This window comes from Gopherus flavomarginatus, chromosome 24 (genome assembly GCF_025201925.1).
Source record: "Gopherus flavomarginatus isolate rGopFla2 chromosome 24, rGopFla2.mat.asm, whole genome shotgun sequence".
NCBI lineage: Eukaryota > Metazoa > Chordata > Testudines > Testudinidae > Gopherus > Gopherus flavomarginatus.
The window spans coordinates 16466269-16487281 of record NC_066640.1 but is presented as its reverse complement, the minus strand read 5'-3'; the positions used below and the strand labels follow the sequence as shown (position 1 = coordinate 16487281).

Sequence of the window (21013 nt, the reverse complement as noted above, 5' to 3'; positions counted from 1 at the left end):
GCAGTTTTATAAAAGTGTTTATTTGAAGGCAAAACAGTAAAATTCACAAGTTGGTAACATACATGTCTTTTGCTGATTCACAGACAGTTACAGTTTCACAGCTACAATAAATCTAGAACAAGTTGATTATTTACCATAGGGGACTCGATGGTTTTGAAGGTGGTTTTTACTGTAAAAATGGTTCTGGAAGAGGCTGCCATCCGGCAGACCTCTGCAGTGGAGATGCAGTGTTAGGATATCTAACATCTGTAGCTGGTGGTCTCTGGAAACAGAATTTAGTTACAAAAAGGTATTTTTGTAGGCAGGGTGGTTTCCAAGAATGTTTCATATTTAGAAATGTGGGATGGGGAAAATGAAGTTTTCTCTAGTGAATTAGTTCTAGCTTTTTATTCAAGGGTATATACAAAAATATAAAAAGCTTAAAGAATGCCTTTCATTATAAAGCATTGAACATCTTAGAGCACTTGAGTGGCTAAAACAGTTAACACTCTACATTCTGAATAGAATTGTGACTGCAGCAGATGGTGCATAGGGGCTTTAAGTTGTGTAGTAGGCTCTAATAAGCTCATACAGTGCTCATAGGTCACCTGTATTGGAATTAGGTGCTTCATTCCCCATTTAGACATTAGGATACACTGCTCAGCATCAGTCTGACTTGCTCCCAAGGCAGCACCCCTCCACTTCAAATAGAATTAACCTTTGAGAGAAAAACATACATTATGGAACAAGAGACAAAAAAGCATAACAAGTAACATCTGTATTCCAGAGGAATGAGTGGATCACAATCCTGGAGCAGGGATAGTTTGGCAGGGATTTAGTTCTAGTATAAAATGGGTAACTAATTTTTGAAAGTTTCCAAAATAAATGGGTATTTTTAAACTCGCTAGACATGTAACAGAAATGACTGGCCTTTTTAAAGCACTAAACAAATGTTGGAGTACATGTCATAGCCTTCCATTTTCCATCATAGATTTAAATGTAATTCATTTAATGTCACTTCCTCCAGACATTAATCCTGATTTATACAAGATTAAGTTTAATCTTTTGTAGAAGATGCAAGACATCTTTCTTCAGATTTCAGGGAGTCTTATTCAGGTGGTGGAGGGTCTTGGGTTTCACGCTTCACTGAAACAATAGGGAAAAAAGTTCTTACACATTCTGCAGTTAATCTCAGTTCTGTCTGAAGAGTAATGCTGTTTAGGATGAGGGCTCCATTCACAAAATGGGTTCTCTCTCCACACTTTTTTTTTTTGGGGCAGAGATTTTGTTACACAGCCTTAGAGCTATGGCCAGAAGTGACTTTGGCTGCCCAAAGCTCCTCCCTCTTTTACTATTTTACCCATTGCTAATTGTGAATCTTTACTCAGCAAGGGTACTTGTCACACAGAACCCCTACAAATCTTGTCCCTCCCTCATTCTCAAAGTGAGGCTCTCCATCTCACAGAGTGCCACTCACAATTAGCAAATAACTAAGTTTGAACTGTGTCATCTTTTCCTGAGCCTCTACTTTAGGCCTGTGCTATACCTACCCACTGCTGGTTCTGGTCCTTCGGAAAGGAGCAGAACTCAACAGCAAGGGTGAGCAGCTCACATCTGGATAGACAAAACCAGGCAGGAATGCCAGACTGCCTCCCAGTACCCACAAATCCATCCTTTCTTCCTGCCCTACTAGCCATTAGCCATTCCCCCTCAGTAGTTTAGGGAGGAAATCTAGTTTCCTGAAGGTTAAAAAACAAACTGCCTAGCAACCACACCACAGCCAAAACATGGCTTGCAAAGGAGGGAGATAAGTAGGGTTGACTTGGAATGGAACAAGAGATTAATTAAAAATGCACACAAATTTCCAAACTGCAAATAAAGCTCCACTCAGATTAAATTTAGAAAAGGCATAGTTCTTTCCTGCTGCAATAGCGTTTGCAGTTTTAACCAAGTATTCTGGAAGAGATAGCAGCTGTATGTAGTACTCCTGGGGAAATTCTGCACAGTGCAGAATTTTGCAGAAATTAACATGCATGCAGAATTTCCTTTCACCCACATAAATGGGCTGCAGTGTTGTTGGCTGCCACTAGGGGCCACTGGACCTGGCAGAGCCTAGCTTGCACATAGAAGATACTGCCAAGGGGAGGGAGCTAGAGGGCTCCTGGCAGCTGCAGTTCCCAGCATGCCCTGAGGGAAGGAGACAGCAGTGCTCAGGAAACTCCATGCAAGCCTGGGAAGGGGAGAAAGGAGGCAGAGAAACAGGAACTGGGTTGTTATAGGGGTTTCTTTAACTCTCTCCTCCTTTTTTGTACATCTTTGTATTGTTATAGACATACTTGCTGACACGTTTTGAAATAAATACCAAAATAAATTGAAACTGGTGTGATTATGTAATGTTATTTTGACAAAATGTGCAGAATTTTAAAATCTTGTGTGCAGAATTTTTAATTTTTTGGTGCAGAACGCCCCCAGGAGTAATGTAGTGTGACAACAGCTCTTACCAAGGAAAAAGTATTGGGGTTGTTCAGAGAGCAGCATTTACTTACCCAGAAATTTTAAAATGAATAATAAAAATTATAAAACTAATTTGTGTCCTTAATCTTTTGATTCCCTATGCAATCTCCACTGGATTTTATAGTCTAGGAAAACCCTTGCCAAGTGGGCTGAAGTAGCTATTATATTAACTATGAAGGGTTCACAGGACCTTTTTAGATTGTCCATCAACATTCACTTACAGTCATCTCTGGCCTTCATGCGTGCAATAAACGAGTAACTTTTATTTCTGCGGTAGTTTTCATATGGGTCATCTAGTGCAACTCCTACTCCTTTATACTGATCCCATTTATCTCGGATATCCCCTCCTTTAATTGGGTCTTGGATTCCTTGTTCCTTGGCTCCCAGTCCTCCAGATCCACTCCATCCTATAAAAAAGACATGGGAGAGCATCTTGTTATTCAGTTCAGTAGGGTGAATTGTACAGAAAACAAAAGGGAAGCAATAGTGTACAAGAAACTTGATACGGCCTGATACAATAGCTCTGAGAAGGGTGAACTGTCCCATTCATCTCAAATATTAATTTAAAGACCCGCGGCTCTGCGGAGAATGGGAGGAACCAACAACACCTGACAGAGGACACTGCGTGCAAGGAGGAGAGCAGTGAGCTCCAACTTCCCACTCAACCAAGCAGATATATTTTGTTTACTGGAGTAAGTACCTAGTGTAGGGAGTCCCATGGCATACCCCCTGCTTCTCTGAAAGGAAATGAGGGTCCCTTCAACTACCACTCACCATGTTAGTGGGACTGGGGGGTGTATAACAAGGTGTTTATGGCCCTGTATTGCCTTAAGATGGCCCTGTTATGAAGATCTGCATAAAAACAATTTAGAACCTGTCTGAGTGACTGATGAACAACTGTCTGCTGCAGGACAGTTTAGGGTGGAGGAAAGCAGCAAATCATTAGGAGAAGAGGTCTATATTTCCAGCTAAAAAGTTGTCACACATGAAGCAGACAAGCAAGATGGCAAGATTTGGCATTCTAATATGTCAGAAGGAAGATTAGTTCCAACAGTTAGGGCATTAGCCCGGGATTCAGGAGTTCTAGGTTCAATCTTGTGCTCTGCCAGGCTTCCTCTGTGATCCTCAGCACGTCACTTACTCTCTCTGCGCCTCACTTCCTCATCTGTAAAATGGGGATTATTAATAATACTTCTCTACCATACAAGGAGTGAGTGAGGATAAATTTGTTAGTACGACTGCCTCTATCAATTATGACAATAGCAGCCATAAGAACTTAAAGAGATGCAATAAAACAGTGATGTTAATACTGTTTCTGACATGGCTGTAAGATGAAACAGTTTATAATAGAAGCCCCAAAACAACATGCAGCAGTCTCAGCCTTTTGCAACCAAGGCCACAAATAAGGTGGACAATGAAATGAGTGACTGGTTTCATTTACTATTAGCAAAGGCAGGGGAAAGTTATGACCTCTCAATCCCTTCTCTCAGGCACTCATAACTGCAGGTGGTGCCAGTTATTTTCAGAGTTCCTTGGGTGCTATAGGCCTATTGTCACACAATTGACATACACATTAACAGTTTCCATTTGAAATACATTAAGGGCCATTATAAAGAGGACAGTGATCAATTGTTCTCCATGGCCACTGAAGGAAGTAGTAATTTGCAGCAAGGGAGATTTAAGTTAGATATTAGGAAAAACTTCCGAACTGCAAGGATAGTTAAGCACTGGAATAGGTTACTAAGGGAGGTTGTGAAATCCCCACCATTGGAGGTTTTTAATAATAGGTTAAAACAAAACACCTGTCAGGGTTGGTCTAGATACACTTGGTCCTACCTCAGCATGGTGGAGATGGACTAGATGACCTCTTGAGGCTCTACGTGATTCTGTATGAAATGCATTTAGTCCTGAGTGCTTTATACAGATATATATGGCAGCCATCCCTCTCAAAAGAATGGTGTAAACACCAAAGTAGTTCAGTTACTGTATGTCATGCTGCAGCATTGCAAGTGGCTTAAAAAGTCTAATTCTTGAAGTCTTTCCACAGACAATGCAGGCCTAAGACACTGGGCCAGAAGATGAAGACAGCACACTACTAGCACTTCAGATCTGCTGGTCTTTCCTCTTCGCTCTCTTTGCTTTCCCCTCTCTCAGCTACTTCTCTTCAGCCTCCAACTTCCTCATGCAGCACAGCCCTTCAAGTGCGGCCTGTTGCTAGCGGCTTCTTCCCAGCTTACAGTGTTGATGTTGAACGTTTTCAAGTTCTTCTTGCAAATGACCTTGAACCTGAGCCTAGGTCAGCATAGGGCCTTGGAGCATCCATTGTTCATATGTTGCAGGTGACTAAGCCAATCGAGAGGTCTGCATTTGAGACTACTGATTAGACCTGGCAATTTTGCTTTCTCAAGTACTTTAGTGTCACGAACTTTGGATTCACACTTGATATTAGAATATGGAAAAAGACAGTGGCTGTGGAAAGTGTTTAGCCTTCTCTGACACCTGCTGTCAGTGGTCCGGGTCTTGCCACCACACAACAGTCTGCTCAGAACACACATCTAGTAGACCCGTGTCTTGGTGTTCAGTGTTAGTTTCCTGTTCTCTCACATTTATCTGTTGGCTGAATGTGATAACTGCCTTTCTAATGTGACAATTAAGCTTGTCACTAGAGAAGTTATCCAATACAGTTGATCCTAGACAGCAGAATGTGTGCACAACTTTAACAGGGGGATCAGAACAAGTTTGGCCCACATATTTATGAATGCAACATGGCTTTCTTTATCTCTGAAGTCTACACTCTTTAGGAGCATGACAAATTATCTTTAGGCAGAAGAGTCCAAGCCAAGGGTCACCATAAAAATTACATCATAGCCTCTCACCCACACAGTACATGAAACCCTGGAGAGCAAAGACCTTCTGGAGTAAGGTGTAAAACACACAGTATCCTAAAGTCAGAAGGCTGAATTTTCCCCCCTCTCTCTGCTTTGTGAAAGGTTCTATCTGGGGGAGGATGCAGAATGATTGTTTCAATCAAAGACAATAAATCTTACCCATTTTCACTAACATTTGATGCCCTTTATTTTCTTCTCCAAGTCTTGAATCAGGTATAGGAGGCCCGGAGTTAGAGCCCAAACCAGCAGCAGAGCTAAGAGAAAATACAAGTTATAATTTACCATTAGAATTTTAACATTTCACTGTGTTAAAACATATTGAATATAAGTCATTTGTTAAGCACATGTATTGTTTAAACTTCTATAACCAACGTAACTGGCCAGACAAACCTTTGGAAAGGCAAGGCAAGACACAAGGACTCCTGTTACAGCACATTCTATGTATCTCCGCCACCCCAACAGAAGATATCAAGGATATCAGATACCATGGTTTTCTCAAGAGTAAAGTGCAAACATGCCCAGAGAACTCCTTTTCCTTTCCATGTTATGTACCTAAGGGTTTTTTATGAATTGTTTTAAAACACAAGATTTAGTCATTACCAAGAACTATGAAGCAATTTTATCCTCTCTCCATGTATTTGACATGACTGTGCAGTTTGTTCAAGTTATGGTTTGATCAGCTTAGAATCCTTCCCTTTTCTACCCAATTCTGTTTAATATACAGAAACTATCAGAAAAGTCCTAGGCCAACCTCAGCATGCTCAGAGAGTACATCACCAAACTCAATCCAATGGAAAGCCTTACGGAGGAGTGGGACTGCGAGATCGGGACCGGTGCCGCCTTCCTGGGGAGTAAGATTTAGATCTTGATCTTGACCTTGACCGTGACCGACTACGAGAAGAGTGGGACCTGCTTCTGCTTCTGGAAAGTAAGAGTGTGTGAAGTCAGTTACCTTTCTCTAATGCACAGGATTATAGCAATATATATCTTTTTCATTGGCTCCTTAGCTTTTGTAATTCACCTCTGACATTAATAAAATAGTATTTTTAAAAAGGTATCTAAGATTTGGAGAATTTATAGACAGAAATGCTGATATACCATTTCAAGTACACAGCTTCCAGTACAGTGCATTCTATATATTCATCTCCCTGAACAAAACCTTGTGACCTTTGGTGCCTTAAACTAATTAAGGTTTCCTGGGGAAAGCAAAAAACCTAGTGCTAAGTTCAGGAATCTTCCATTGTCTAGAGGAAAAAACATGCATTCTCAACCTAAGAGAGATTTGTTGAATATGCAAAGGGAGCAGGATCTAAAGTAACAGGGTCAGGAGTCAGGAACTTCTGAGTTCAACTAATACCTCTGCCACTAACTCATTGCATTGCCTTGGACAACTCATTTCACCTCTCTCTCATTTTGCTTATCAGTAATATTGGGAATATTTACTGCCCTACCTCCACAGGGCTGTTATGAAGGATCATATTGGCACACCTCCAGCATTTTAGGAGATTTAACTAGCCATAATCCCTAATGAGCTCTTGCTTCACCCTACCTGGACTGCGAACGTGAATAAGATCGTGATCGGGAGCAGGATCGTGATCGTGACCTTGAATAGGAGCCAGATGACTTTGAAGATCTTGAATTGGATCGTGAGGAGGAGCGACCTCTGCTTTTAGACCTACTGCGGGATCGAGATGGCCCACTGCATAGGGATACAAAATACCAAGAAAGCCGAGTAAGATTCATGTGAGCCGCACGAAAAGCAAACATGTATTTTCTTTTAAACTAAAATTTAAACATGCTGAAATTTTTTTGACAACCAAGTGAAGCCAAAGCCTGCCAGGGTGGCAAGTATGCCATTTTCTATATGTTAAATAAATCAGGCTCCAGAAAGTTAAGACATAATTATTGCCCCAGCACATTGTCAAAAGATTTTCACTGTATGTCTAATTAAGGCAGCAGTAGCACAGTCTAAATGAATGGCAAACGTCAGAAACACTGCAAGGGAACTCTTACCTATTTCTCTTCTCCTGACCTTTCCTCCTTCTAGCTCTCATTTTAGCTCTGAAGAACTCATACAGCCCATTCTGCTCCCAGCCTTCACTGCAAGATATCAACCACACATACAGTCAATATATGGGAAGAGCTCACATTTGTCAAATAGACGAGTTCAGGATTTTTAGAAAATAGGGGGCTTGGGGAAAGTGGTCTCACATGCTCTCAGTATGAAACCAGACAGCACACTGGAGTGGATGAAGTTCAAAATGTAACGTAGAGTATTTATTTCAGCATTAGCAGAACCAAGTTAAAGGCCCTGAGAGCTTCTCAGGGCAGGGCATTTTTCTTACCATATTGTTAGCAGTCTTACCTGTTTCTAGGCCTGTCATGAGATGGTGGACTATAAAATGCTTCAACTGCAGCCAACAATCTCTCACTCGGGGGCATTGGGGGTGGAAGACGTATATCTTTAGGATCCAAAGGCTTATATTCATGATCTTCAAGCTGCCAGAAACAAAACAGATGGCGTTCAAGTCACGGGGTGACTACCTAAAGAGATAACTATATCTATAAAGTCTAACTGCTTAGAGACCTTGCACTTCATTACTGAGTTTAACGTGGTGTAAAAATAAGGCTTTGGCAGGCACCACAAACAAGCACGTGGTCATCTAGTATAAAACAAAACTCTAGTGACATTTGCAGCATTAAACTTGGCAGCACGTTAACTGGGATTCCTAGGTATATAAGATGTAGTTGTAGTCTATACAGCCCCATGGTATCCAAGCTTCTGGCACAAGACTTGGGAAACAGTGATGAGCACTAGGAATAACAGAATTTAGACACAGAATTGACCTATTAATTCATCTAGAATACTATTTAAATTATACCAATTTAACCCATCCCACAGCAGCCAGTATGTTCCCTACAGTCTATTTTCTGGTCTTTTGTTCACTTGTATTAGATTAGAATTACAAAAGTCTTCACAGAAAAGAGTTTAAGACCAGCTACCAAACATGGCTGGCCAGAGACTGGGACTCTCTCCACACTCCTATAAATCACTATGTGCTATTGATTTTAAAATTATGGGTAAAATTTCAAATCAATGGGACTTAACATTTTGAGAAGTGTCTTCTGTCTTCATAGTCTAGCTAGCTGCCTTCCAGAAATGTCCCCTGTGCCAATCCTGATTGATGGGTAGGTACTATGTGGAAAGCACACTACTTTGAAGTAATAAATAACTCATTAATTTTAAACCATCCCTAAAATTGATCATGGGAGTTTGATCTTTTAACCCTTCAGCTCAGCTTCCATTTCAGCAACTTACTTTCACAAGTGGAGCCATAAGTCCAGCAGGAAGGTCAAAGTAGGGGACATTTGGCACCAGGCTGGGATCATCATGGTTTACGTGAGGGGGGCCTTGTCTCCGCATGTGAGGAGGCTGCCCATTAAATCCATGTGGAGGAGGCCCAAAATCAGGGTGCTGTGGCCCACCCCAAGGAGGATGCTCACCAATTCCAGGATGAGGCAATCTATGCCCAGGATGATGATGAGGTGGTCCAATTTCTGCAGAGAAGGACCAGAAAGCTTTATTTGGTTTTACAGAGGGGAAGACAGGAAGGAGGACAACCAATTGAGATGCCCCCAACCACATACATTTATTCTAAGAGAAAAAAAATCCTACTACAAAGAAAGCTCATTAACCACTACAGGGAAGAGAAGGCACTCGGTACAGGTCTGTGCTCATGAAGCACCTACAGTCTCTCTCCCTCCCTTGCGTAACAGCCACTCACATCTTCAATAACAAATTTCATAAACTAAGCCCCTGTCGCTTTGTGGTACCTTAAGTTTGGAAAGTGCTACAATTAAAGTTTCTATTCTCAAAATCAATTTACCTTGCATTCAGCAAGAGAGACACCCACGTGATATACTTCTAAAGACTCAAAATACAATTGCAGTCCATCTCAAAAGCAATAGACTTGCAAGTTCTATCAACATGCATAGACAAACAGATGGGAGTGGTTTCACAGGAGGACACGACATGCAAGTGCTTTGTTAAAAGGGCATTCCCAAAGGTAGGAGAGAAAAACGTTCTTCTTAAAATAAGGCAATGAATGATCTCAGCATGACCCCTAGTGGACAAAAATACTGGCTGTGTGTACCAGGACTGATACAGAATACAACTGGGCAACTGTGAAATACGCTGACAGTGCTGCATGGGAGATCCAGCCTGGAACAGAGAGGATGCTGCAGGGCAAAAATGAGCAGACAGATGCAGAAGGGAGAAGCCTGCGCTATGACTAACCCAACTCTAGCCAGCGCTGGTAGTCTCTCACTTTCATTAGAAGCATAATACTATTAAACATGAAGTAAAAAATACGTGTCTACCATATCCAGGCTCTCTCCCACCCTATTTATATTTAATAAGAAAAGTCTCTCCAGCTTCCTACTAGAATCCAGAAGATGGAGCAACTTGTCTGGATTTAGCTCTCTATTCTCTCCTATTGCTTGGGCTACTCTCCCTACTCGTACATGATGTTGGTTCCATCCAATACATTTCAAAGACATTTTAGCATTGTGGTGAATTCTCAATCACTGGAAGTTTCTAAATCAAAAAGGAATGTTTTTCTAAAAGATATGCTCACATTCAACCACAGCGATTTGACTTGAAGCAAGAGTTAATTCACAGCAGTCCTGAGTTATGTAGGTGGTCAGACTAGATGATCACAGTGAACCCTATCCTGTTGCCAACTGAAGTGTTGTTAAACTGATCACTTGGTAAGGCAACTCACATCTTTTCATGTATTTATACCTGCTCCTGTATTTTCTACTCCATGCATCTGGTGAAGTGGGTTCTAGCCCACGAAAGCTTATGCCCAAATACATTTTTTAGTCTCTAAAAAGCCACAAGGACTCATCACTGTTACTTCTGGCTTTGGAAATCTACAACTCTAAAACTGAGGTGTATAGCAGCAGGTGGTGAGGGCTGAGAGCTTTCCAGCAAGGGCTGCCCCATTCCTTCGATGTCCAGCTCTCATCACAAGGAGCTAATTAATTTTAAAACAGCAATCAGCATCCTCAGTACCCACTTTACCTTGAGGAAAGTCCCCTTGGGGGTAGTCAAAACGATGAGGATAAGGTGGCCTTTCAAAGGGATGGCGAGGAGGGAAGTCATCCTGCATGAAGCGAGGTGGGAAGCGGTTGAAATTATGTGGATGTGGGGGCTGATTGAACTGGGGATGTTGCTGATGTGGAGGGAATGGGCCTCTGAAGTGAGGTGGCCGCTGCATTCGAAATGGAGGTTCCCTTTGGCCCCCTCCCCATGGAGGCTGCTCGTGCTGGTTGTTCCATGGTGCTTCATATTGGTTGTTCCAAGAAGGATCTGGCTGGTTATTCCAAGGGGTCTCCCGCTGGTTATTCCATCCTGAGTCTCTCTGTTCATTCCACATTCCTTCATGGTTGTTATTCCATGGAGGACAGTGTGGAGGTCCCTGGTGGTGAGGATAAGGAGGTTGGTCATAAGGCTATAAAAATAAAGAATGTAATAAAAACAGTCTATTTCTAAATTATTACCTAGAGTGTAAGTGCTACATGTGCACAGAGAAGGGGGAACAAACATCTGTGTACAGAGTCTGCTTTGCAAGCAAAAGTTAGGACAAACTAAAGAGGAGAATTTTGGAGGAAAAGCTAAACTGTTCTTCTCAATCCTGTCATTAACTGTAAGAAAAGATTCATCATTGATCAGCATATGTACCACCAGGATTTCTGTCCTTAACGCAACAAAAGAGTAATGGTCCAAACAGCTTTGTGTCCCAGAGGGAGCCCCTGCATGCTCATAAAGGAAAAGCAGTAGAAGGACAACTGTGAAATATGATAAATGATTTGCTATTTAGCTTTCTTTTGACTAAGAAAATGTCAGATATTTTAAAATCTGGACTTTAACATTTCCAGCTTTTCACCAAGCTCCTACTTGTGTGATGATTTTTACAATCTGATAATTATTGTACTCCCCAGTGCTTTACCATAGCTACATTTACATGTCTGATACCTGTTGTTGACCCCAAGGTGCAACAGGATGAGGTTGGTCAAACCAAGGTGGTTTACTTGGAGGGATCTGATCATGAGGCCCAGGGCCACGTGGTCCAGCAGCTGCAGGATCTTGCACCCCCGCCCCTGTTGCCTCATACTCTGCAGAACCAGCCAGAGGAAGCTGAGATTTGCCATCATCTGAAATAAATTGGAGACTCTTGTAAGAACCACCCTCTGTGGCAAGTGACTACTTCCAAACATTGGTTTGCTCTACAAACCTAGTCCATTTCAGTTCCACTGGGTTCAATGATAATTCTGTGGGAGTCTCCTGACCTCAACTTAAACCCCATCATGCAGTTTCCTATTTAGATGTATACCAGCTTCTGAAGAGACAATTAAATACTTCATATAGTACTTTTAGTGCCTCTGTTATAAAACAATTTGATTCTTACTTTTTCCTCCTTCAGTCCCCCTAAAGCCACCATGTTCTAGACCAAGAGCCTGCTCAGTCCCTACTAATAAAGATACTAAATAAGGGAGCAGGAAGCAAAAAAGACTCCAGAATCACCTAGTCCCCAATTCCCTACAGCAAGAAGAATTTAATAAAAATTTTCCAATGACTGGTCTGATCTCAACTTGACCTACTTGCCAGTGTTCTGGAATAACCCTAACAGAAAAATTTGTCCCCTGGGCCTGGGACCTCCAATTATTGGTTTCTTAATTTCAGTATAGTTGAAAGCACTTACCACATGTGCAACAATCTCAGTATCTCAAAACAGTTTTAAAGTGACATCAACTTCAAATCTAATCCTTTTTAATAAATGAATTTCAGGCCCTATGTCCACACCCGAGGCCCTTACCAATTTTTTTTGGCTTTACAGTCACATTTCTTTTTTTTCCTTCTTTTTTTAAAATAAAACCAGTTCTCTCTGTACTCTCAAATGCACAGGGAAAACAAGCTTTAAAAACAGTTTTCTCCAATATCTATCAGCTATAGTGATCTTAGATTTTGCTTAAAACTGGTCAAAATATTCAAATAAATGCAATTCAAGTTAACTGTATCCTTTTAAAAAGGTATTATTTGATATGTTAGCATTGCTTTACTTTGGCAAAATTCTCAGGTTAAAAATTTAAAACCTGTGTTCCTAAAGTTAGGTCTTTAAGTAGGCACTTCATCATCCTAATGTACGTGTCCTTATTTTCAAAGGCGCTGAACACCTGAAACTTCAATGAATTGAATGGTATTTGTGAATGCCCAGCTCCTCTAAGAAGAATCAGGCTGCACATTTGACAAAAGACAAACAAGAATCACATATTACCAAGTACAGACCCGTGAACATTTTTACAGCCACACTGCAGACTCCTGAACAGAAATGGTTTGGGTTATAGAATGACATAACACCACAAGACTAAAGAAGATGGGGAAAAATCGCTTCAGGTCAATAATAAGATATTCAGACTAATAAAAAAAAGTTATTCAAATTTTATATTGCAGTAATGCCTAAAAGCTACAATAGAATGAGCCCTGTGATGTTAAGCACTGTAAAAACAAAAACAGACAGTATTTGCCCAAACAACTTATAAGTGACGGGCAAATCAGTCTAAAGAGCAGCCTATTATCAAGACAAGTCAAACTCTCAGGAGAGCTGCCAGTCATTAGCTTGTAACACACAAGTCCTGAGAATGCAATCATACCTGCTTGACTGACTGGAGCAGCAGGCGGTGCTGCAGCAGGTGTCGGAGCCGGAGCTGGAGGTGTCGATTTTACCTCACTCTCCAGTGGTGGTATTTGTATTTGTTGCTGCTGCTGTGGCTGCTGTGTTAAACTATTGACAAACTCTTCATGTTGTGTTTTCAAGTTTTGTATCTGCTGCTGGAAGGCCACCTGCACAGGCTGCACCACTGATGCATATTCTGTGATCAAAGTTGCCTGACAGTATGAGACACAAATTAAGATCAGCATTTTCAAAAAGTTACTGTGCAGCCATAATAGGCACCATCCCTGCTCATAAAAGATCCCCCAAATAATGTATCCACCTCTTCCTAGAGGGATTCAGAGACTGAAGCTACTCAGATGACAAACCCTCATTACAATTTACTAGATGCTCTATGGAAAATCCCTCCTGTATTTCCCTTTACCTTATTTAAAAGCAGGCAATTAGCAGCATTCATTCTGGGTGACTTAACAAAGGGTTAACCACAGATGCATACGGTACTATAAAAAACTTTAATAGCCAGAGAAAGAAGAAAATGAGAACAGGAAGAAGTAAGCAAAGAGCCAGGGCAAGCGTAAAGACAACAAACACGCCAAGAGAGCAGAATCAGGGCCAGAGATGAGGAAGCTGATGGGGTGAAGGGATGAAGAAACTAGGTCTAATCAGAACAGTATAATTATATGCTATATTTTAAATGGCCCCCCATATTTAACTTTAGAACAATGTATTACATTATTTTTGTATTCCGGCAGAATATAAGTTTATAACAAAGAGACAGCTACTATTTACATCTCACAAAAGAGGAGTTACTGAATTCAGCACTTAAAATATGTCTGCAATCTATTATGCAATTATAAAGAGGGGCCAACTTTCTCTCATGGCTAACCTGGTACTGGCCAAGTCCAAGAGCCGGGCTCTGTAACTGCTGAATAATTGATTCATCAAAGTAGCCATTTTTCTCCCACAGCTGAAGGAGCTGTATAAACCCAGGGGAAAAAAAATACTGTTAAGCGCATGACAGCAGTGACAGAATAAAAGTAGGGTACAGTAAGCTACATCTTTATAAACTAGTCACCAGGGCTTCTCTAGCACTGAAAATAGAAACATAAGGCTCAAGCTAACCTAAAATAGGTACTCACTCTGGCAATTTTCTGTTGCTTATCCTCTTCCACAGCTAAAAAGCTAGTACAATATATAGGGACAACCACCTTCTGTAAAGCGGCCAGAAGATCTCGTGCTTGCTTCCGCTGGCTATAAAAGGGAAGCAGGGGAAAAGTATCAGCCTTTTACTATATTGTTACATGAGCTGCAATACCCACCCACGTGTCTCATCCAAATAAAGACATTTATGGTTAGCAACTCATTTGTATATAACGAATACTTGGGGGGTGGGGAGGATAGCTCAGTGGTTTGAGCATTGGCCTGCTAAACCCAGGGTTGAGAATTCAATCCTTGAGGGGGCCACCTAGGAATGTGGGGCAAAATCAGTACTTGGTCCTGCTAGTGAAGGCAAGGGGCTGGAGTCGATGACCTTTCAGGAGATATACCTAAATAGGATACTTTACATTTTTAACCACACAGCGTCAGCTGGAAACAAATGTACAACAATGACAAAGTTAGAGTAAGAACTGAATTATCACCACTTTGCTTGCACCAATTATACACATCATGCTACAGTCACTGAACATGATGGGAATATGTAGATTAAAAATATAAAAAAAACCCTGCCAAATTAAAGTACAAATTTTCCAGCAGGGAGACCCTTGACTATCAATTAAACCAGGGGTTTGGACCCCTCATGAGGTCACAAGGCTATTACATGGGAGGTCACAAGCTGATAGCCTTCACCCTAAACCCCACTTTGCCTCCAGCATTTATAATGGTGTTAAATATATTAAAACATGTCTTCAATTTATAAGGCAGGTCACATTCAGAGGCTTGCTATATGAAAGGGGTCACCAGTAAAAAAAGTTCAAGTACCACTGATTTAAACTCATGAGAATAACAAGTTGAATAATGTATTTTAATCCTTACCAGTGATGCAATACATCATTGATTAGATAGATTAAGTGTAACCGAAGCTCAAAGTGTGCCCCTTCTGCCGTTATGCGATTTCGCAGATGTCCAGCCATCAGCTCACAGTGTTGAGGAGACTTTGCATTACTAAACATCCAGTTTTTGCCAGCCTTTAAAACCAATTTAAAATATTTTAAATTAATCTGGCTTGTTCACATTGCATGGATTTCATAAAGCAGCAGATCACTAGTCTGCAAGTAACTACAAGGAAGGGAAGGATAGCTCAGTGGTTTGAGCATTGGCCTGCTAAACCCAGGGTTGAGAGTTCAATCCTTGAGGGGGCCACCTAGGGATGTGGGGCAAAATCAGTACTTGGTCCTGCTAGTGAAGGCAGGGGGCTGGACTCGATGACTGTTCAGGATCCCTTCCAGTTCTAGGAGATTGGTATATCTCTCTCTATATATATATAAATAGGGAATTCCCATGTAACAGCTGTTATTGAGTATACTGTACAAGTAAACAAAAAAGCAGCTAACTAAAACTGTATACAATACAATTAGAGGTCACAAACCATGTTCAGACTAGCAATGACATTTAACAGCTGTTTGGGTTAAAAAGATGTTGGTCACTGAATTTTGTCCAGCAGACTTAATTCCTCTCACTCATCTTTTTGGGCTTTGTCGATCCCATTTTGCTTTTACTCATTGCCTCAGACCAAATGATTTGTTGCTTTTAGCTTCTCTCTTCCCTCTGTGGAGATCTTTATCAGACTTCCAAACCATCAGAGTTATAGATGAGCTGCCCCAATGGTACTGTGAATTGGGAACTGATCTAGTCTCCCTGTGTAGGGTGGTTCAGCCCCCATCCCTTGCCCCAAAACCCCAAGCAGAGTCCCACTCGCTCCTGACTGTGAACTGCTTTCATGTACTGAACAGCAGTCAACAAACTCTGATGAGCTGTTCATAAGCAGACAGGAAACATATGGAATCACTTGCGATTAACAGAGAGGATGACATTCACAGCTGGAACAGCACCAGTGTGATCTATTTACATGCAATCACACCCTCCTAAAACTGCATGTCACTGTGCATCTTACACACACACAAGTATATTACCTGCAAAGGCAGGAACAGAACATATGGGTGAGCTTAGACATTTACTTACTGAGATTGCATCTTTTGTACATGTGTCAATTATCGGTTGCAGTAAGTTATCAAATTCATTCATGTCTAGCTGGGTTTCCTCCAAGACTTTCTGCATTTGTTGTTCAACTGCAAGGGCTACCGCTGATGTAACTTGTTCCTAAAATAGACTGTTTTAGTATAGGCAATATCCTTTTGATACAAAACTCAGCAAATAAGTTTGAGGTGCTCCTAGTCATAGGAAGCCCTCTACAGAGACCAAGATTCTCTACTCCTACTGACACAGGCACAGCTATGTTTCAGCTGGCTGTCATTAACCCATTGTCTACCTGCTTCCCTATGATAAATCCTGTATCTGTAAGTATCTAGCAGAAACCAAGCAAGGACCTCAAAGAGCTAAATACTCTACAATGTGATGCAACACATATTTAATACAGACATGTGGCCCATGAAAACCACTGTTTCCAGCATGCAATGTTTCACCCTGATCCAAGAAACCACCATTCAGGTAAAAAATGGATCGCTGCATGCTGAAAGCCTCTACAAGTCACAGCTGCAACCTGTTCAATTTTATGCAAGATGAGTGTAGCCTTCACTCTCCTAGTAAGTTATAAATGTGGCCCTTGGGTGAGGAAAGGTTGTGTGTCTCTGCTCTAAAGAGGTTATCATTTCTGTTCTGCAGGATACCATTTGAAAAGTGATGCCAGCTCATGTCTCCTCCCATTCTGCTACTCTAAATTACCCACTAGCTAGAAGCAAGATGCTCAAGATTCCCTTTAATCCAAATATTTTTGGGCACACAATGGACTGCTGCCACTGGCAGTCCAATGTATGTAAAGCTAATACTTGATCTTGAGCCCACCTGTCGCATAGCAAGGAGATGCTGCTCCTGCTGCTGGAGATTCCATTGGCTCTGTTGGATAAGTTCCTCTACAGACGGAGCACCTTGAGGAGCTGGGATAGCTGCAGCTGGCGGAAGAGAGGGCTGTGACAATGGTTGGATCTGTGCAGTGGCCTCTATGTCTTGAGTCTGTTTGCACAGCACTACCAGAAAAAAATAAGCACAGTAAGAGTTACAAGAAGTGGTCCATTTGTTTACACCAATATCCTAAACAACCTATGCACCCTGTTAACTCCAAAAACCAAACTCAACCTCTTTCTTACATAATTTTATAATATAAAATGATTAAACTGACATACACTCCTGGGTACTTAGCCAAAATCTGAAGCTCCAGCATGTTATAGTTCAACATGATTTTTAACATGTATTCATAATGGGACCCTGGACATCTCAAGTTGGATCTGTTGCAAATGCCTAGTTCTCATTCACATTTTAAGAATATCATTAAAGTATGCCAGATCAGCTTTTCCATAATGACTGTTTTAATTTTTCTACAATTACAATATAAAGAGTACGTGTGACTGCATGCACAAGACTAAGTCAACTGCTTGAGCACTAACCACAAAAAAGATGATAAAAAAATTCTACCCAAGCTTTGTCTGGGTCAGGACAAAACACTAGACAAGACAGTCTGGGCTGAGCTACATAAAATATAAAATTCACATTTTTTCCCCACAAAAATCAAAAGCTTACTTTCAAAGCAGCTTAAAATACACTATTCTTCACTGGAAGTGTGGAGGGCATGAGTTTTTCTATTCTATATAGTATTCTATTTCAAGATTGCATTCCCAGCTATACAAGGGGAGTGGTTAAATCAGGACACTGAGAATCACGGCTGCTGGGGTCTAGTCCCAGCTCTGTCACAGACTAGCTATGAAGTCTTTAACAATCCCTTCTCTCAAAGTGGATGGTTAAAATACATTTGTTCTTATCCGGCAACAACACTCACATTGCTGCTGCTCCAGTGCCAGTTTGTACTTGTAGTAGCCATAAAACTCGCCCCCAAAAAGGAAAGAGAACTTGGGATTCTCCTTCTGCTTCTCCATCGTCATCTTCTCGAACTCGGGCCCATTCCGCGCCACAAACTGCGCCAATTTGTCAATGACATTCCGCAGCTCCTGGTCTGGGGGGAGGAGAAGGGGGACACGTCACAGCCCTACTCAGGCCCCCATCCCTCCCTGATGCCATGTACCCCCCACCCCAATTCCTCGGGCCTCCGCGAGGCCACACACCCTCCCCAGGTCCCCGTGCTAAGGGTGTTACAGCCCCGCACTCCCCTACTCCTACCATCCCCTTGACGAGGCCTAAACCCCGCCGCAGCCCTCCAGCGAAGGAACCCCCAGTGCCTCCGGGGCCGTGGGGGCAAGTCTAGCCCCCTGGCCAGTCTTACCATCAGGCGGTAGCGGCATCTCCATAATTGCGGGAGAACAAGGTACCCCTCCTTCTCCGGAGCCAATACTCAATACAGGCCAGCCCTGCCCTAGGCCCAGGCGGCCGGAAATGCCGCAAGAAGAACCTTTACGACACTGACGCAGCCGCGCTTTACGGGTCCGTCACCATAGAAACAACTGAGAGGGCGGAGGGGTTACTCGCAGGGGCTTCAGCGCGCACTTTGGAGTTCACTTCGTGCCACTCGTCGCCTCAGGTTCCGGTGAGCGGGTCCGTTGCTCCGCGAGAGGCCGCGGCTGAGGTGAGGGAGCGGGCAGCGCTGGGTCAGGGGCCCGGGCCTCTCCCCGCAGCCTGGCTCACTAGGCAGGGATGAGCTCCATCCACGAGCGCCGCTTCTCCCCCACCGCCCTCACTCTCCTCCAGACCCCGTGTGTGGCGCCCGCTGGGCCTGGCAGGCGGCGTGTGTGACTGTACCGTTGGAACGTCGTTCCCTGCACCGGGGGGGGGGGGGGGGCGCTGAGAGCCCGTGAATCGAACCGTCAGCCCGGTCTCTAACCGAAACCGCTGCAGGGCAGGGCCCTTCGTGCCAGCCCCGCTGCCCCGGGCCCGGCTGCAACCTCCCCCCCTCTTGATGCAGCCGACACAATTACGTATTTGTACCGTCAGCATCCCCCACGGGGGAGAGGCACCAGCGCAGTTCGCTCAGAGGTGCACGTCAGAGAGCTCCTCCGTTATAAAAGCACAGCAGGGAGCTAGGACTCCTGAATTCTGGAGCCAAGCCTGAAGGGCTCTTCTAGGCACCATTTTTTAACTGCTTTAACTATAGTAGTTTAGGGGAATAGGCCAGCATAAGCACTTTTATACCAGCATAATAGTCCACACTGTGGATTTGTCCCACTTTAACTATAATCTGTTTCTGAACAGATGTTTTGTAGCACTACAAGGCAACCTGTGTTTATACCAGCCCTAACTCTTCCTTGAGCTCACTGCATGGTGTTGCGCAACCTCACCTGAGTTTTCATTTTCCTCCCACTCTTCAATACTTGCGGCCATAAGGAACACTAGTATTGTCCACTTGTCCCTGCAAGAGCAGAATTATTTCTATTTTAGTCCCAGTTCACTTAGAGACCTGTTCACTGTATACTCACTTTGTTTTTTCCTTCACGGAAAAAGTAGAGACAAAAAGCAGTCTCTCTAAGTTTCCTTGTTCATCACTGTAAGAGACTGAAAAACCACATGAAGCTTTTTCGTCTCACTACTTTTTCCATGGAGGAAAAACAAAGTCTGTGTGAGTATACAGTAAACAAATCTCTGGGAGAGGGAACTAAGCAGAAATAATTTTGCATTTGCAGGCTGAATAATAAAGGAAGCTTCCTGTTCTTGTGCATATGATAAAAACACACAAGAGGACAATTCTAGTGTGCCTTTGGATGGCAAATACTGAAGAGTGGGGTTTAAGAACCATCTTCCATTAATTTTAGTGAAGGATATCTAAGGAGATGATTTTCAAGTGGGAGTTAAGACCCTAACTGCACTTTATGCCTTTGTAAGAAGCCCCTACACTGCTTTGAAAAAGTCTCATAGACTCATAGGTCAGAAGGGACCAATCTGATCATCTAGTCTGACCTCCTGCACAAGGCAGGCCACAGAACCCCACCCATCCAATTTTATACAACTCCTATCCCAGGACCGAGTTATTGAAATCCTCAAAAATGGTTTGAAGACCTCAAGCTGCAGAGACACCACCAGCAAGCGACCCGTGCCCCACGCTGCAGGGGAAGGCGAAAAACCTCCAGGGCACCTGCCAATCCGCCCTGGAGGAAAATTCCTTCCCGACCCCAAATATGGCGATCAGCTAAACCCTGAGCATGTGGGCAAGAGTCACCAGCCAGCACCCAAGAAGGAGTTCTCCGCAGCAACTCAGTACCCATCGCATGCAACATCTCTCCGCAGACCACTGAGCAGACCTGTCTGGTGGTAATTCAAGATCAATTGCCCAAATTAACGATCCTATCATAACATCCCCTCCATATACTTATCAAGCTTTGTCTTAAAGCCAGGAAAGTCTTTTGCCCCTACTACTTCCCTCGGAAGGCTATTCCAGAACTTCACTCCCCTAATGGTCAGAAACCTTCATCTAATTTCAAGTCTAAACTTCCTAATATCCAGTTTATACCCATTCGTCCTCGTGGCTACATTAGTACTAAGCTTAAATAATTCCTCTCCCTCCCTAACGTTAACCCCCTTGATATATTTATATAGTGCGAGCATATCCCCCCTCAGCCTTCTTTTGGCCAGGCTAAACAAGCCAAGCTCTTTGAGTCTCCTTTCATAAGGCAGTTTTTCCATTCCTCGGATCATCCTCGTAGCCCGTCTCTGAACCTGTTCCAGTTTGAATTCATCCTTCTTGAACATGGGACACCAGAACTGCACACAGTATTCCAGATG

At 42.7% G+C, this 21013-nt stretch overlaps 1 protein-coding gene across 3 annotated transcripts; it reads right to left on the bottom strand.

The window, feature by feature from the left end:
* On the bottom strand, positions 1 to 18694 carry CHERP (calcium homeostasis endoplasmic reticulum protein). Of its 3 annotated transcripts, none has more exons than XM_050934007.1 (18): positions 18567 to 18694; positions 18126 to 18299; positions 17138 to 17319; positions 16298 to 16435; positions 15152 to 15303; positions 14257 to 14368; positions 14004 to 14093; positions 13098 to 13332; positions 11422 to 11600; positions 10468 to 10864; positions 8701 to 8939; positions 7747 to 7880; positions 7395 to 7481; positions 6931 to 7080; positions 6186 to 6302; positions 5541 to 5635; positions 2715 to 2900; positions 1 to 1125 (listed from the first exon to the last, which is right to left on the bottom strand). In XM_050934007.1, the coding sequence occupies exons 1-18, from the start codon at positions 18589 to 18591 to the stop codon at positions 1088 to 1090; spliced, it is 2730 nt and encodes a 909-aa protein (XP_050789964.1). In that variant the 5' UTR covers positions 18592 to 18694; the 3' UTR covers positions 1 to 1087. The 3 variants fall into 3 exon arrangements, with proteins under 3 accessions (XP_050789964.1, XP_050789966.1, XP_050789965.1); XM_050934009.1 differs by having other exon boundaries at positions 1 to 697; XM_050934008.1 differs by lacking the exon at positions 1 to 1125 and having other exon boundaries at positions 2707 to 2900.
* Between the last annotated feature and the right edge of the window lie 2319 nt (positions 18695 to 21013).